Genomic DNA, 18,803 nt, shown 5'->3' with positions numbered 1-18,803 from the left:
GGATCTTTTTCCTGATGATAACTTACTTCTTTAATTATCTACAACTGATTTGCCTAAGAGTCATATAGAGATTATCATATGACATGAAAATTATCAAACATTGTTAATTAAAAAAAAATTCTATCAGCCAATCTTAAACCAACTGGCTATCATATAGAATTCAATAGGAAAATAAAAACTCTGTCCTCCTGAATAAGATTTTTTCCAATTGGCTGGCACACAGAATGAGTTCATCATATAGATGCCAATTTACAAATATGTCCAATAATAGTAGGGGGAGCAACTGTTCCACAGCTCTGCCAGTGTTCATCAGACACAGTGACAGTAGCCACATCATTAATCTCATGGTATATTAGAAATAAAGTCACCGGAATGGAATGGTGTCAAAGGATAAATGTTTCCCCCTTTGAAAATAAACTTCTCAGTTTCACTTCATTGTGTAGCCTTTTTTTTTTCTTTCCCCCTCCCCCTTTTCACCCGCCCTCCTATAAATCCTTTGGTTTCACCTGGCATTTAGGTAACAGTAGGAGACCAATATCCTGTGTCAGAGCTCATTCTACAGTTATCAGTTTAGCATACCCTTAAATCCCCACGATTGCTGTGCCAAGACCAATCCTTCCTCTGCGAGGTTAAACATATGCATTACATATTGAAACAATGTAAGTAGCATGTAATTAGCGCTGTTTATGCATTCGCACTTTAAATTATACTTCTAAACCTATGATGTTTTTCAAGGCACTTCATGTTAGAGAGACTTAAATGAGCATTCATCTTGTCATTTTTAACTTTATTCATAAATAACCCTCTAAATTTATTTGAATGGTTTATTACATTAGAGCCCGTGAACTGACATACACATTCTTCCCTAAGAGAATATAGTTCTTAATAAAACATCCTTTAAAATTATAAAACCCGTGAACATGGCAATTAAATTTACAAACAGTGTCATCGACAACTTTGACAAAAGATGTTTGAAGAGGGGGGAGTGTTGGGGGGCCTTTTTTCTGTCCTTTTTATTTTTTCTTTTTTTTTTCCCCCCCTCCTCTTTTTTCCCCTTTTTTTAAAGCCTTGTTCCATAAGGATTATAGCTCCCCCGCTGTTTGGAAAAGATAATTTCACTTGTAACACTAATAACTTGAGCAGGGAGAAGGCTGGCTGGGTGAATGGAATGCACTTCACTGCACATCTTGGCTTCGCTAGAAATCGGAAACAGATGGTCCTTGCGGCTGGCTTCCCACTCGGGCCCGCTCAGTGCCAGCCTGTGGTCGTTGGCTGGTTGCTGCTGGCACTGTGTGACTTGAACATAGTAGGACAGTGGCAAAAGAAATCAAATCTTTTTCATTGAGCACCAAACTGTAATGAAATTTGACAGATCTGACATTCTATACCCAACATCTAGTTAGAATATATTAACCTTTTAGTTTTCTTGAGCTCTTCTCCTACTAGTTATGAATTTTCTTATTAAGGGGTTGCAGTAGCTCTGGAGATGGCAGGAAAGCAGTATCTTCTGCATGCCCTCTAATGCTGGAACCCAAAATATATAATTCAAATAGTAAAGGAAGTGTGGGGCTTTTAACCTGTCCCAAATTCTTCTACAAAAAAAACCTGTGCTAGTAATAGAAATAATGGTTATGCCCTTTTGTTAATATTAATTCTAAGGAGAAAAAATCATAGAAAGTATTCCACCCCTGTACACACAGTATTTTCTGGGCATGTTCTATAGCCCCACCCCACTGAGGCAATGGTACCTTTGATCCAGCTGCATCCAAGCTGACTTTGTGATTTCAAAGAATACTTTCATTTCAAATTCTATGAATTTGCATTTACTTAGATGGTACAGATTAGTCCAGGGCAGGATTCCTCCTTTCCCTCTAAAGGCTTCTCTCAATACATGCTTGATGTTGTCTTTTTTTAAGACCCTGCTCAGTCCTTCTTGAGGTCATTTTGGCTGTCACACAGGCCTTGAGCCAGCCAAGTGTGCGCTCCTGGGGGACAGGGACCTCTCATGGGTGAAGAGCATGTTGAAATGTTGTACTGAGTTATGGTCACAGATTAGGAAATAGTTGGTTATATTTAGACTTAAAAATAAATCTGGTTTATGTTCCTTTGCATTTTGGGTAGATAGAGAAGAATTTCTACTTATTTTTTAAAAATGTTTGTATGTGTCATTCCTTCGCCTTCAGTCCTTTCATCTGTTCCTCCTGTTTCTTTCAGACATGAAGTCACAGCACTGTCTGTGATGTCAGTGTGTTTCCATATTGACAGACCGTTCTGTCAGAAACAAGATCTTGATGCTTGTTTCAGATGAGGGAAAAGGGGAATACAGATGGTAGGAAGAAAATCAGAGGAGTGAGAGGGGAGCAGGGAGAAACACACACAACAGAGCTACAGGGGGAAATGCAGAGTCCAAACCCAACTTTTCCTGCAGAGGGCAAAGGACTACTTTCCCTGAATTCAGGAAGAGCATCCAAAATGTGTGTGTAACATTAAGCAACCAGTAGAAGCTTTACCATTGCACTCCTTTTGGCTCAGGAGTCCTTGAAGGTGCAGCAGCAGTGGTCACATGCTGCTTCTCTTCTTGTTTACGCCTTCAGCAACAGCAGATCCTCTTGATTGAAGCCAGGATTATAGGATTTCCAAAAGCTAGAGCACACTTCTTGTCAGCAACTTTGCATCAGTTAAGAGGATGCCCAAAAATCAACTGCCTGCTCTCACGTGGCTCTTGAACTAATTGTCGCTGTTTGAGATAAGGAAATCCTTCTCCTAACTCTTCGAAGTTGAGGCTTCCCAAGGAAAGCGCCTCCGAAATTAGGAACAGAGCTAAATCACACTGGTGCAATGAGCTGAAAACGTTCTGAGCAATTGCAACTGAAGAAATAGGGGGAGGCAAAGGGAACAAAGAGAGGGTTAATGGGCAATGGGTACTGTACAAGTAATAGATAATCTAATAACGAGGTCTAAGATCCTAAAGATGTGTCTGGCACTGGGAGCTGCCCGCAGTTCTACTGCGTTTCTTTTACCGATGTGAACAGTAGAAGCCAACATTTGGAGAAACCACCCACTATGCCAACATTTCTAATGCTCTCATGCATTTGGTTTCCAGTAGACTGTAAAATGCCAGCTTGATACAGTCATCTGAATCAATATACTTTATTAGCCTTTTTTTAGCATTCTTTCCTGTTTCCATGCACTTGATAGGAACAACAATATCCTCATCCAAACTTGTGGCTAAGGGAAGACAGAGGGGCCTGCTCGTGCTGTGTGAACTGCAGCAGGTAACTCTGCTCAACAAATGAGCAAATTATTTGTGGGTAGTTGGCCACTTCTCCAGTAGGAAGTCAGAAAGAAACTGGCAAGTGCTTCAATCCATTGCTTGAGGCCTAAAGCTGTCAGAAGACAAATCTCCTGTAGCCCGCAACATACACACCTAACTTATTTCCAACATGAAATACCACACTATACTGCAAGCATTTTTATTTTGCAGCTGTATCTGCACAAATGTCAATGCTACACAAAGGCTTTTCTTCCTTCGGAACAGATCTGATTTAGAAGCAAATATCTTTGTTGCTTATTAGTCTTTGGAAGGCATCGTTTTGTCCCAGTACTATTCACAGGGAGTGTTGTGCAGAATGCTGATTGACAAGAGTTAAATTCAAAACATGTAGCCATTTTCTGGTGTGTGGTTTTTTTCCTGATTGAAGGAAAACTACTTAGATGTTTGTTTCCAAAACGGCATCTGTCAGCAATCAAAGGGGAAAAATTGCATAAAACAAATGCAATTGTTTGGAGTAGCATTTCCTGGATCATGTTAAATGCTTGATTTGCTCCCCATTATGCTCACCAAATAATTTTATTTTCCACAATAATTGCAATATTTAACATGTTGTATTTAATCTTGTTTTAATGCTATTAACAACAGCCGCTTATGAAAGGAGTAATTGCTCTACGGGTAAGAACCCACCATCCCCAGCATCAGAAAGAACAATGGCAAAGTTAACTGCACCTAATTGTTCTGAATTTAAAACGCTGTTAACCAACAGCACTCCTCATTTCTTTGCACATAACCACTCCACTGTCAGGAAGGAAATGGTTTCATGCTTCTGTCATTCATAATCTGAAAAGTGTATGTTCTAAAAAAAATATTTAGTTGGTGTGTTTACAATTAATATTGGGAGGTAAAATCATATGTTGGTATAGGAAGAAGTGGTTAATACAGCAATCCAGAGAAAGTTTGTCAGTAGATCTCTAACTACACCAGGTGCTAAAAACCCATATAGAATACAGATTTATCAGAACTTGCCTGGAATGACATGCAGCACAACTGGGTATGAAATACTAAATAAATAATAAGCAGGGCGGGTAAGATGATGGGTTTGAGAGATAGGAGCGGAGAGAGCAGCAGAAAATTGAATCTGACACCAATTCAAGGCTGATTGTTACTAAGAGTTTTGCTTTATATTTTGTGTGACTATTTGGAGAGGGAGTTTTTTTCCCAATAATCAGTGAGACTGAAAGGACAGGTAGTGTTAGCAAACCTGCAGTAACAGAAGACAATAAATACTTTGGCTAGCCAGAGCAAGGACAGTTCCTGGCACAGTGTCCATATTTTTTTTCTGGACTCAAAATAAAACTTAACACTTCCCATGCTAGTCAGACCCTTTTCTGTAAATAGCAGTGGGATTGTACCTGTTATCTGGAGCTAGAAGTGCAAACTGGGATTCTGTAGTAGCATAGATCTTCACTGATATTTAGTCCAAACAGATTGTAAAATTTGGGGCAAAAAAACCCAAACCCCTGCATATTACATTAGCAGTTCGTGCTTACACTAAATCATTTGCTTATCATCTCGCACATCACAGAAATGCAAGGGTATTATTGAAGCTCAATAAAAGTTAGTTCTGTTCTGTACTGAATGGCAGTTCTGTAATCTGTGCAGCCCAGAATTACAATTCTGCTATAGCCAAATAGTTAAACAACAGTTGATACACAAAATAATCCAAACAAGAATTGTGCACCCACGAGCTCCTCTTGCTGATACAAACAGAAACGAATATTGTTTAAAATCGAGTGGATGTTTTTAATACATTTTCCTCTTGTGTCTAAATCACAAAAAAGATTTGCGGAGTGTAGCTGTTTCTTAGTGAGCGAGTTGTATCAGCCATAGCTCCGCAGCCCCAAGAAATATTCCTGGCAAGAGTGTGTTTGCCAGTTCAGAAGTTCATTTTTTTGAGCACTTGAGGAAAGGCTCTACTGTATAGGCTGGAGTGCCCTGTCAGGGACTGTGGTGGTCACAGCCGAGCAACCGTCGCTCCGTGTGACACAGCGGGGTGATTTAAATGGAAAGCATTCACTGCCTGCTTAATAGTCAGCTGTCACAAAAGTAGTACTTCAGTTGGGTTTACAGTGCACCAGGAGAAGTGGGAAAGTGAGATGAGAAAATCTATGATTATCTCTGGCTTTGCTAGGCAGGAAAAGATTTTAATATCAGACAATAACATGATTTCATAACTTTTCAAAGCAGTTTGTTTTGGGGCTGTCTTTTCCCAAGTTATCTGTCAATTCCTCGCTGTAAATTTTGAGTGTGGCAGAGAAGTTTTGCAGGAGAGAGAAACAAACCTCTGTGAGTTTGGCAGCTGTCACCTGATGGGATTAAGAAATGTAACATTAAAACCACATTTTAAAAAATGTTGTAGCAAAATGATATTTTACAAGCATATTAAAAGGGAACTGTTCAGTTCTTAGAGGGCACTTTGAACGTTCATATGAAAAGTCATTCATTTAAACAATATGATCTAATAGCTAAAATCAAGAAGCAATAAATAGTCAAAACTTGAGTGTCTCAAAAACCATGAAAGATCATTCGATTCCATCAGAAAGCGTCTATCACTTGATCAAGAAATTAACTTGGACAGTTTATACTTTAGTTTTGCCTTTCACTGCTTAAATTATTATATGCACAATTATGAAAGAAAGAAAGAAAGACACAATCTTTTTTCTTTTTTTGCTCAGTCTTTTCCCCCCCAGTCACGTACATGAGAAAAGTAGCTGCGATAAACAGATACTGAATCAGACTGAAAGTCTTTTAAAAAAAAAACACCCAAAACATTGCATGATAGTCTCTAAGCAGTTCCATCTGTCAAGCAGAAATTTTAGGCTAATAGCCTGTGGCGATCTCCCTCCACAGTCCACTACCTGCCTTTGTCCTATTAAATCTCTTTATTCTTCTTAAAAAATAAAAAAGAGGAAAGAAAAACCTTGCAGACCAAAATCATCTGAGTGATGAAGCCCTAATTTTGACCGCCTCTCTTTGATGTTGAGCAGTGGGTTCTTATTTAAAAAAAAAAAAAAAAGAGTGAGTGAGAGGGGGGGAGAGAGGGAGAGAGAGAGAGAGAGAGAGGAGAAGACAGTGCTAGGAGCAGATGACTTTTCATCTCCACTTCACCTTGCCACTGGGTCTGTGAGAGATTGGTTCATTGTCAAGGAGATTTTTTTTTTTTACCCATGATTCCATATGGTATGGACCGGGCTACATGTTGCCCAACATGCCAGTGCAAATGTTTTCTCAATTAGGTGTCTTATCTCCCGTGAGTTAGCATCAGATGAAGCTTGCTGACAGCATAATGGCAGGGAAAACCTCCGACGGCTCCATCAAATGGCAGCTCTGCTACGACATCTCGGCCAGAACTTGGTGGATGGTGAGTTGGCAGCAGGGCTGCTTTTTTTTTTCTCCCTTTTCTACTTTCCCTCCCTCTTTGACAAAATGTCCCAGACCTCACATTTATCAAATTAACATTTGATTTTTTTCACACTCTTCAGTAGAGCAGCCTCACACTTGTCCCACTTGTGTGCTTTCCCCTGTGTAACAGGAGACTGTTAATGTGCACTACAGTTTCCAGAGGGAAGCTTTTTCAATTCTCCTTAAGGGAAAAAAAAAAAAAAGTATGCAAAGAAGTAGTTTGAAAAAGCCTTGTTGTGCAGAGTAACTTGTCTCAGTCGGCTGCCTAACGCTCAGTTTGTTTTATTTTATCTGCTGCTTTCCAGCGTCCATGTGCGCGTGCATTTTTCACCATGCAGTATTTTGTAAAAAGGGAAGGTGGAAAGTTCAGTCCGTTACAAAGCGAGTCGATCCCTGTAAAAGCCTGGAACGGTGCGGTCGTGGCGTGGTGTAAAATCATCACGTGTGAGAGGAGCGCGGTTTGCGAGGTGCTGCCGTTCATCCGAGACCCCGGTCTAACTTTTCCCTCCGCTTGTTTGCGTTAGAACAGGTTCCCGGGCTGTGCTGACCTGGAGCCATGTGTTACAGATCCCACATAGTCTGGCTCTAGCTGCTTTTGGGCACAATTAAAGTTTCAATAAAGTCCCAACGTGCTCCGTAGAACGAGTTAACTAGCATGTCATGGTCAGCCGGGCCAGACAACCTTTGACATCTTGAATCTATAAGAGGTATAGTGAGTTAGGAGGATGCACAATAGCCCATTGTAGCAGAAGATGCAAGTCCTGTTGCGAGGAAGAGAGTCCTCAAATCATTACTGCCCTCGTTAGCGTGTTGTCCGTTAGGGATTAATTCGTTAGCAGCGCATTTTTAGTTTTCTGTAATTATTATTCTTGTGGCAAGCGTGAATTCTTCCAGTGAGAGGAAAAGTTTGCTGCCAGGACAATGAATGTATTATCCGTTCCTAACTGGACCGTGAACCTCAGCTCATTTCACATAGATATCAGTTAAAAAAGGACTGGCGAGTGGAATTACAAAACAAGGCATGATCACTTTCATTGTATGATACGCTGAAACAAGTCGGGGGCTTTCCCTCCCCCTCGCCGCCCCGGACCAATTTTGGTATCATTTGGAAAGTTTAAGACCTCAGAGGACTTGAAAGACTTTTAAAAGTGAGATCCGGAAGGTTTTTATTCTGCAGCTTGGTGGTAGCCATTGTGTATATCATGTGGCTTGTGTTTAAAGGTGTTTGGGCTCGGGGTTTTCCGTTTTGGTTTTTTTTTTTTGTCTAAACTCTTAATTTTTTAAGCGTCTATTAGAGGTTTGCCAGCGGTTGCCAGTGAAATGTAACATGCAGTGTTTGGTTAATGGGAATAGGGAAGGCTAACCACTTTACTTATAGTACTGATTTTCCAATTAGACTTTCTGCCAGGAGAAGTTGGAGGGGGAAGGGGTATTTGCATGCACATAAACTGTTGATTATTCATGTGACTTTTTTTTTTAGCTTGTTAAACCCCTGTAAATAAGGCTATTGATTTTTACTTATCGTTTTCAAAACAAAGTTTTTCAAGTACCTGTTTTAGCCACAAGATTTATATCATGCTGCAATTTTGCCTTATTCCAAGCCATTTGTATATTTTATTACCACTCCTCTTTTATTGTCTATCGGCTGCTTTTTATGATGAGGTACGTCCGTGTTTATTATTTAATAAGTATCCTCAAATGTTACTAGGCAGTTATTAGCACTCTAGAGAAAGTGTCCAAGAAGTTTCATTTCAGTCACATCTACTTCACAGATGTTTTAGTGCTGTGAATATAATATGTAAAAATCCTGGAAACATTTAGTAATGCACTTGCCTGAAAATAAACAGTTTTATAACCACACATGCTGTTGTTTAGATTAAACATTGCAGAAAGTTCTCCTTAAACTTGAACGTCACACCATTTATTTTCTAGCAGAAAAAAAAAATCACTTAAATAGCCTTTTTTTGTAGAATTGCGGTCGATAAGAGATGTTATTTTTAGCTGAAGTGAATAATTCAAGATCTTTACAATAGATGTGTTAATTGCAAATAATTTTCGTACAAAGTTTCAATTATTGATGGAGTAATAAGCAGTTTTTCATACATAATGAATCTAAAACACACAACAAAAATAGATTTTCTTTACCCCCCCCCCCAAACCTCATCCCATTTGCCACATTCTTTTCATCAAAAGTAAGCTAGAGAGCAGATTTTAATGTTTTAAAGACAAATAAAGCTTTGAAAATTACCTCATGCATCGTCTGGCTGCACAAAATCTCAGCTGCACTGTGCTAAACTTCGGTTTGGTACTGCCAGCATACAAAGAGATGAGTGAATACCCCTTGCACCCATATGGACTCAGCTGCCAGCACTGGGATATGCAATTTTGCTTTTTAATGAATCGTAAACAATTTGTGTGTCAGGCGAGGGAGTTGGGTTTTTTTCTGGAGCAGGTTCTAAATCCATTTGAAGCTATAGCTCTGCACTGTACTGGAGCATTATGCCCAAATTTAAAGGTTCTGTGTCACTGGGATGAAAAGACCTGTTATAATGAAAGAAACGGCTTTATAAAAGGCTGGGTGTAGTAATCTCTCTCTCTTTCTTTCTTCCTTTCTTTCTTTCCCTCTCTCTGTCTCTCAACCTCACACTCTCCCTCTTTCACCCCAGTCTATAGCATGTTTATAGCCAGCTCTGGAGATAATGGAGATTGGTTGATTGCATGATTAGTAAAATGAATGGATTTTAGCATTGGGCAAAGCAGCTTGCAATTTTGAAAGGTGGCTTTAAAATGCAGAGTTCTAATTTTGACCTTATTTTCTTTCATAGATAATCTTTATTAATGCTCCTTTAATTCGTTTTTCCTCATCACAGCTAGTTTTTCTCCCCAGCCATCTGATGGAATGGCTAATATATTTTATCTTACTTGCCAAAATAGCAAGAGGTCAAAGTAAAAGAAAAAATGTTATTTCTCTTTCTTGCAGACAGTTGTAAATGTTTCAAACTATTTCAGTAGAAGCTGTAGGATTTGTATATTTCCGTAATAACTGCATTTGTCTCCACTGTTTTAAGGCACTCTTACACCTAATCTACTTTTTTATGCTTTAATCAAGTAAATGCAGAAACAGTTATTATTCTGTCAATATTGTAATGTGACATTTTAGCATAAAATTCCCCCCAAATGCTGTAAATTTGTGTAAGAAGGAGCTATATTTATTTTGAAAATACATATAAAATAGCAAATAATTTAACCGATATAAGAGCCTGAAGAAACGAGGTGAATTTGTTGGAAAAATGATCATTATTTTGTTTTCATTGGCCCTTTCAATTGAAATTTGCTGCTGTCATAGAGACACTAAAGGGTTAGTCATAGAAAAGTTTCAGTACTCTGTCTTGCATTTGTAACAAATATGTGCAGCTGTGCTACTTTTATAAACATTTATTTCAAGCTGATTATTTTTTTTAATTATTTGCTCTAGCAAGCCAGTATGATGTGACCGTAATATGTTTAATGAGGGATTGTCTGCAAAATTCCTTTGCATGGGGTTATTGAAATAGATGTGCAGCAAAGGTATATAGTGAAGGGAAAATCCTCCATGGCAAAACAAAACTAAAGACCCCAAATTGGGCCAAATTCTGCTCAAGGTTTTCGCTGCCACCAGCCTGAAGTGACTGCACTGGGAGGAGTGGAGCGACTCCAGGTTTGCTCACCTGAGCAACTGAATTCCAGCCTGGACCCATAATTTGAGTTATCTCCATCCAAACAGTTTCAAACCCCCAAACTGCGCTCTTTGTGAAACATCTGAAGGGAAAAAAAAGCCTCATTAATAAATAAGAAGCCATTTCAAATGACTCCATGTATGAGCAAACTGCTGTTATTGAATGCGACAGTTAAAGCAGATCTTCCAGTCATTTCCAAAATAATTATTTTCTAATTTTACTATCCCGCTCTCGATCCACAGTTCAGTGTGAATGTCTTTATTTTCTGTTGAAGCCATGAGTGAAACCAGAATTTATTAAAAATAGTCAGCCTAGATTTAAAATGGTAATTTAGTTACTTTAAAGGTTCTTAACATTTTTTCACTGAAGCTTTTGGTGACTACTTTTCTTCCACACTTCTGTTTATTCAGAGGAATAGCTGGAATTACTCAGGTAATTAATGCAATTTTACAAAATATGAAAATGTCAAAATGTTGCTAGCGTTTCCATCAATTAAGAATTAATAGAATCCTCACTATAAATATCATTGCAAATGAAAATAACAATGATGGCGCATCTAATAAATATTCAATTTCATCATATGGAAAGTTAATTAGCACTGCCAAAATACTCAAAAAAGTATCTTTTGTTTAAATCACTGAGCGTATCTATACGCACTTTCAGTCCAACTTTATCATGGTAATCCCCACATGTTATTGAAGCGTCCGTGGCTTTGCTGATTTCTGCTTCTTACTTATGATTTATGGTATATCAAAAGGCATACATGTAGCAATAATTATCCTGCTCCTGTCCCTATAAAAATAACAAAGTGTGAACAGTGTAACATTGCAGCATGGATTTCCTTTGTTTTATACAGTAACTCTTGTATGTTCATATGCTGCTCAGCTGCTGTATAAATATTTTTAATAAAATTATTCCTTCTCTATCAGAGTTGCTAAATTCTCTGTATAGCTTAAACACTTCAGTGCACCACTATATATACTTTACATTGTATTCATTTTCTATGTGTGGCCTCCTCTTGCTCACAAGTATTTGTCTCGGTTGTTTGCTACTCTTTTTTCCTTCACCTGTCCTGAATATTGCCATGAATGTTTCTAATTTAAAGCCAGAGGAGTCAGTGGCTGATTAGAAGACAGGAAATTGGAGGATTAAACTGTCTGGTTGAACTTCCTTTACTTATCAGTACTGTGTAACTCACACTGGATTATAAACTCATTGGGACAATTTCTACAGTGTATCAGTACTTCCGTTTTCTCAGTCTTTATTTTTGTGGAGAAAGTATAGAAAATGGGGAAAATGGGCAATTTGCAGGTAAAATCAAATATTTTTTAATAACAGTGAAGCACTGGAAGTTGAAATTAAATTTGTACAAATGTCTTCAGGTATGAGAATTCATTCCATTTTAAGTCACGCAGGTCTATAATATAGATTTTAAATTCAGTATGTAAACAACCAAGCAACAGATACTTTCGGGGAGGGGGAGGGAAATGACATCATTTTAGTAAGAGGAGAAAGCGCCATGTTAACCCTTGTTCAACCCTCTTCTCTTCAGAAACTTCCACATCTGTTGTGACACGACAGTGTAGCTGTGGGACAGTCTGAGGAAAGGCTGGAGAGAAAAGCCCGTTTATCCAAAAAAACTTTGTTTAGTCCTGCCCACTGAGCCAGGAGCTGGAGACGCGAGGTCCTCGCTCGGCGTTGGCCGGGAGGAGGACATTGTGTAGGTATCTGTGTCACCAGGAGGAAGGGCACAGCTTTGTCCCCTTAAGGGCCAGCTCATTCCTGCTAGTGATCCCCATGTCTGATTTCCAGAGCTCATCATGCCCCTGGTTGTGAAATCATTGTGATAGCTGGGAAAGTCAGTAACAGCACGATCTGGAGGGTCTGTGTGGTGAAGGATGAACAGGAGAACTTCCAAGCTCAGTCTGAGCTGTACCTGAGGGGTCTTTGTGCTCCCACTAACCATCATTTAATTTTGCATGCTGAACTGAGATCAGAAGGTGTCAAAACTGTGTTTAAAACCAGAGAAAATAGTGACTACCTGAAAGATCTAACATCTCGATTTGAACCTAATCCTGTACTCCAGTTTAAACACCAGCACTGGATCTTTAAACGTACTGGGATGCTTGCGATGGCTTCTAGCAGTCTGGCCTTTATACTTTTGGCAAGTCCCTCACTATATTGGGAGTATAGTGCAAATGGAGATGAAAATAAAAGAATATTCTGAAACTTTTTGCTGCAAAGATCCCTGTAGTTTCCGTACAAACAATCCAAAACTTTTTACAAAAAAAGGAAATAGATATTTGCTTTCCTAAACTTCATATGAGAGAAAAAAGGTAACATTTTTGGTTTATTAAAATGTTCCCATGCTTTAATCCCAGAGTGAAAAGAATCTCACTGTGCTGCTTGAAGCATCCCTCTCCCTCAGATGTGGTCACTCACACTGATTAATATTTAAATATTATTTTAGGGTGAATAGAGTTGTTTCGTCATTGACATTTGAAGACAAATATTCTGGTACATAACAGCATGGTTTGGACTGATAATATCTTTGTTATTTCCATGAGTGTGACTAGGAACCTCTTTCGCAAGTGCTGCAGGTAATAATTACAGAGCTCATTTTGGGTGTTCGATTTCTTTGTATGTGTTCAAACACACACTTTGCACATGAAATACACTCATACTCTATTCACCCACAAACAGCAGAGGTCCTGCCATACTCCCAAGAAATTCAACTGATCTTGGAGCAGGAGAAGCCAGTCTCAGTGAGGATCAGGTGCTGCACAAACCTGCGGTAGCTCTTTTACACAAAGGTTTCAGTCCTTACATTCACTGCAATGGAGATCTCTGGATCTATTTTCCATAGAGGAGATTAATGAAGAGTAATTCTCAGCAAGATAAAAATCATTAGAACAGATTAAATAGATGTGTTGACTAGTGGAGTGAGATTCAAAATATTTTGCCTGTATAAGCGTATCTGTTGTTCTTTGGTGGTTTGTTTTTTTTTTCAGAGGCTGTGAAACACAAAGTTAGCAATACAAGTAGGGATGGGTGGAAGTGTTGGATAGTACAGATGGCACTATAAGCTTGTAGGCTCTTACTACCCATAATTGCAGTGCCCTTGCTTTCAAAGGAGTGCAGGTTGCCCTTGATGTACGCAAACAGCCATATTAATTTCACAACCCAATTGGAGTCGCACACACGGATTGAGGTTGTCAATAGGAGCAGTGTGGAAATTAAGAGCACAAACAGTGCTCTCAAATAGGCCTTTCTGCTTTAAACACGACTAACTCAAAAGGCACAGGGTGTACATGGTCACTGACAGAATATTTCCATAACTGAGCGTCTGTGAGTAAATTAAAGGGGAGTTTTTCCATAATTTTTTTTTTTTTAAATCTGGAATTCAATTAGTCTGAACCTGATTCTGCATGGAAATATACTGGTAAAGAAAATGGAAAGTAGAGCATGTCTTATTGGTTTATGTCAACAGAATATAAAGAGTATTCCAATGTGACCCAAGTTAACCTTTTGTGTTCAGTAAGAAAAGAAAAAAATCTGTCTCATTTGATCATTCAGTCAATATTTGTATTTACTTTCAGGAACAAATAGAGACAACTTGCATGTGCACTTCTCTTTGCCAGGGTTTTTTACTAGAAATTTTCTTTTGTGATTTTATTTGAAAGAGGGTAGGTTAAGAAGAATGGGTTAAATGGATTATTTAGGGCAGTGACTGAAAGGTGATTCACCAGGGTTTTACAACAGCACAAATGGGGGGCAAGTTTTCAAGGATTATAAGCAAACACAAGTAAAATTCAACTTTACTCATGATCTGCTGCTAATGAGGACTTATAGTTTAGACAAATTAGGACTTGTTGCTTCCTCTCCTTTTACCTTGGTCTCTGAAGGAAATCAGCTCTCTATCTGCCATGTGCATGTAATGAAATTAGCATAAGGCACTACTTGATAAACACAAGGCTTCCCTCTTGTCCAGAAATCAATGAATAATGCTCAAACAATTTTAAAGAAAATAGTAACTTCTTTTACAAATTACAACTGTATCACCTGATTTTAGGATGCAACTTTTTCATTATGAAGACACATAGAGTTGTTGAAACTTGTTATTTTTCTATGGGCACCCATTCTTTTTGTTCTTAATGAAGTTTTCTAAGTATTCCACAGAAAAATGGGAGAAATACCATCCAGGGAAGTATAAGGGCATGTAGGAAGAGGACAGAGGCTTATAATGGTGGGAAACCTTTGGTGAGGGCCTTGCTCTTGGCAACCAGTGACCTTTGGTAATTTCTAACATAAATTTGTGTCAAGAGCTGAAAGTGTAAAGAATAGAAGGAAGAGGATGGACCCAAGAGTGGCTGCTCAATACCAGCTCTGTAAAGGAGACTCAAGGGAGGGCAGGCTGTGATCTGAGGATGTTCCCTAGCATTAGGAAGAGATCACACCTGAGCAGAGAAAGTGAACCACAGGATGGTGGGTTTTTTTCCTACTCCGATAATTCCTTGAAGTTGTTTCTTTTCCATTACTTAAAATCCCATTCATGGGACTAACATGGACTACCAACTGCTCAGGTCCAGTAACTGGACAACTGCACAGACAACTTTGTGGTTTATTTTCCTCTCTTTGGATGCAGATGCAGGGTTTGAATTACAGAGCAGTTCCTCATTTGCCCAAACTATTCAGCACTGAGGCAACTCCACAGCAGGAAGCCAAAGAGCCACAGGACAGCAGCAGAGGCTGAACAGAGCAAGGCTCTGTGGCAGCTCTATGAGATGTCCCCATGACCAGCAGTGCGAGCACTTCTGATTGCACCTGCTCTGTTCCAGATTTTAGGGAACTTTGCTGTAAACTATGTGTAACTGAGAAAAGGAAAACGGGGGGCGGGGGAGGAACATGAAGACCAAGCTGACAGTGTGCCCTTGCAGCACAGGGATTCTGAAAAGCCTGGTGCTCCACTGGTCATGTCCCACAGCCCTGCATCCTGGTCTCTCCCACTTGACAAAGTGTGATTTCACAGCACCTTAACCTGCCTCCTGGAACCAGCTGTCCTCATCTCTGAGTGGTGCATCCACCTTTCTCTTACTTGTCCCAGTTTTTGAATCTGCTCCTTGATCATGGAACCAATACTTCATAAACGCCCAGATCTTTGCAATAGTGAAATGCAGAGGGACAGGAAAGAGCGCAAAGCCCTAATGAGAAAAATGTTTTATCTAGAAAATGTTTTATCTAGAATAACTCAGAAAGTGAGATATTTTCTGCCTAAGAACAGATATATAGATAGGCTGGGGACTTTTATTTTCCCTTGCAAGAGGATAAGGGGCTAGAGCCAAAACACATGGAAGTTGTACCCTGAAAAGCAGTGTGAGACAAGGCCTTCTGGAATATGAGAAATACAGACTGATAAGGGTGGAACAGCAGAGCTGCAGAGTTCTGACTATAGTGAAAATTTCAATATGATGCAAACATCTGTTCATGTACTCTGGACTGAAATACCCAAACACCTGCACTCCCATACACATGCTCATGGCTACAGATTCCTTTGTTCTAACAAGTTTTCTGGGTGCACACTCTGGGACAGGTGTGCATGAGCTTGGTGTGGAATTGTTTGTATGCTGAAGGTGTTTGCACCTAAAAAATGCAGGTGCCTGCTTTAAATGTGTGTTCTCACAAGCAGATGTGCAATGTGTTTCCCTTGGTTTCTGTACAGGTCTGCCAAAACTATCACTTTAATTCCTTTATGTCTCGTCATTCCCTTGTATGGAATAGAATAAAGAAACTCACCTCAGAAAGGGTGTTAGATGGTAATTAATGGGTTTTAAAAATATCTGAAGATGCTGTAATTTAAGTACTTGCCTTTTTAAAATAAAAGTTATTTGTGAATATAAGGGTTTACAGAATTAGGAAACTAAAGACAGGAAAGACTGTGAGTCTTTCCATCTCCCAGCAGTCTGTTTTTTACTGTTTATTTATTGCTGACTTTTATTTTGCCTTTAAGCCAAACACTATGGGTTACTCATATAGCATATGCTTCTTCACTCTGCACACAAGTAAAAGCAGTGATCTCCAAATCAAGATAATATTTTAATAAATCTTGACTGAGGATGCCTGAAGTGGTACAAATGCTCACACTGTGTAAGACTCAGACATCTCCGTGCATGCCACTGTTTCATATTAAGTAGGAGTTTGGTAAATTGGGTGGATTACTGGGATTTCATTAAAAATTAAATGTACAATTATTTAGATGAATTTTTCACATATGCTTGTGGGCAAACAATTTTTGATTAGTTGTTGACATATAGTACACACAGTGCGTGTGTGTGTGCGTGTGCACATGTATATTTACATGCACGATATATAAATAAAATACAGACAGTAATACAGTGTTAGGAAAGTCCACTAGTAGTCATTAATTTGACAAGACTTGTATAGGATGAGAAGAATGATCTTCCTCAGAGTGAAAAATTATTTTCACTACATCACATTAAGACATTTTTCCAATGAGCAGTGTAAGAGCTCTGGACCAAGCACAGCTCATCTCAGCTTGCTTTATCTACCTCTTTGTAGAAGTTCCTCTTCCAAATGATGCCGTGGAAAGAAAAAATGTGTAATGCCTGTTACTGGCCTGGGGTTGCAGGATTTGCATCAGTGGAAGGAACTCTCTCCGTTTAATTTTAATTAGAAATCAGGTGGTAAAGCTGGGGAAATGATTTGTAAAGATCTGAAGTGTCTGAAGAGGAGTGGCTTGAATAACACTGTATTAGTCATGAGGCGAGGAAGGAAGAATGTTGTCGTGATTTGAAAGTAACATTGTTCAGTAAACGAAGATGTGTGAAGCACTTGCTAAACTAAATTACTTCTGAGGTTTGGTGCACGTTTGTGTAACTGTTCATTGAAGCTTTGAACAATTGTGAAGGAGAAAACAGAAATTCATTTATTAAGTAAAAAAAATGCTTGAATTCTCTTCTGGTGGTGTTTATCTGCAGTGATTCAGCTGTGATTTTTCATATTTCAGACAGTAACATAAATTAGAACAAATAAATAGACTCAATACCGTGTAAGCCTCTGAATTTTATTTTCAGGTGCCAATATAACAAAGACTTCACTTTCTTTCACGCAAACAGAAGTTGTAGAGAACTTTTAGGACCCTCTGCTCCTAATTTTTCTAAAGAAACTGTTCCTAAACAGATGACCTTTTTCTAATGCATGGATTCCTTATGCAAGAAGGGTAAATCTTGTGGTCTGAGCGTCCTCTGTGGAATATAATTGAATAATTGTAGCCATATACTTCATATTGTATTATCTTGTGATTAATTTTTCTAAGACTTGATGTTCCAACCTCTTCGTGGGGAGGGGGGACAGGATCTGCACTCTCAGGTCACGTTCCCATCTCGTTTTATGGCACCCCTGACACTCACCCATCTACCCGGGATCTTTACCTTTGTGCCACTACACTTGTTGCTGTCTTACTCAGTTAAGAAGTACAAATAGCCCCAGCATTGCCAGCTGCAGTCCCAGGCTGGATCATTACTCCAGATTTGAGGTTAATCAACTGCAAATTCCATTAGCTTCATACAGAGTGAAAATAAAGAACAGACGGTCTCGCATGCGAGCCAGAAGTCAGGTGCAGCACAATACGGCCAGCCTTCAGGTAGAGGGATTTTTTTCCCCTTTGGCCAACACCTCTGAGATCAGACCAAAAGAGATCAAAAAATATTTTCATGAAAGTTTTATAGACTCACTTTTTTTTTTTTCCTTCCCTTTTCTCTCTATTTCCAATTGCAAACATTAGTTCTTCACTTGGCTCTGGTGGCATTTTTACCCTTTTTTCTGCTAAACAATGTGGAAAGTTGTTGTTCAGAGTTATATTCTCAGGCACTTTATGTTCTTTGCCTACTTGTTGATTGTGTGACTTGTTTTACTGCTTGAGGAAATGCTGGGTGATGTTTGGGCAGGATAGGGGGGCAGTTCACTGCTGAAGACCCATTTACTGAGATTCAAGTGCTGACAGGCACACACACCTTGTGAGCTCTGCAACAGATTTCAATAAGACTCACACAATCAAAGCTGGACACACGGGAGAGCAGAGGCAGGAACCAGGCTTAGACACTTCCCTGCTGCTTTTATTCCATGCTCTGTCTCCCCCCACTCCCCTGAGGTTTGTTTGTCATTCGTGATTTTCTCACTAGTCCATTTAAAATGTTTAACTACTTATTTTTGCATGTGCTGCAAGGGTCAATACTTATAGAAAAATTTTTAAAAATTATACTGCAATTAATTTTGCAAGTTGAACGCAAAAAATAAGGCCTTTGATAATCTGAATATTCTAAAGCAAAAGCTTT

The 18,803-nt window shown here is 39.0% G+C and overlaps 1 protein-coding gene and 1 long non-coding RNA gene across 12 annotated transcripts in view; one reads left to right on the top strand and one right to left on the bottom strand.

Moving 5' to 3' along the window:
- Window positions 1–6,440: 6,440 nt before the first annotated feature.
- Window positions 6,441–18,803, top strand: part of NFIA (nuclear factor I A) — a 346,615-nt gene continuing 334,252 nt past the window's right edge. For 2 of the 11 annotated variants that reach the window (XM_026796581.2, XM_014270796.3), the window contains exon 1: window positions 6,449–6,695. In XM_026796581.2, coding sequence (XP_026652382.1) covers window positions 6,600–6,695 — 96 coding nt within the window. In that variant the 5' untranslated portion in view covers window positions 6,449–6,599. Of the gene's footprint in view, window positions 6,696–18,803 lie in introns of all 11 variants that reach the window. The other 9 variants (XR_012581251.1, XM_026796580.2, XM_014270799.3 and 6 more) reach the window with 9 other exon arrangements.
- Window positions 6,450–17,196, bottom strand: LOC106629673 (uncharacterized). Its single transcript, XR_012581252.1, has 3 exons — window positions 17,019–17,196; window positions 8,985–10,534; window positions 6,450–7,434 (listed from the first exon to the last, which is right to left on the bottom strand). It is a non-coding gene; the product is annotated as an uncharacterized LOC106629673 (long non-coding RNA).

This window comes from Zonotrichia albicollis, chromosome 8 (genome assembly GCF_047830755.1).
Source record: "Zonotrichia albicollis isolate bZonAlb1 chromosome 8, bZonAlb1.hap1, whole genome shotgun sequence".
Lineage (NCBI taxonomy): Eukaryota > Metazoa > Chordata > Aves > Passeriformes > Passerellidae > Zonotrichia > Zonotrichia albicollis.
This window is presented reverse-complemented; position numbering and strand designations above follow the sequence as displayed.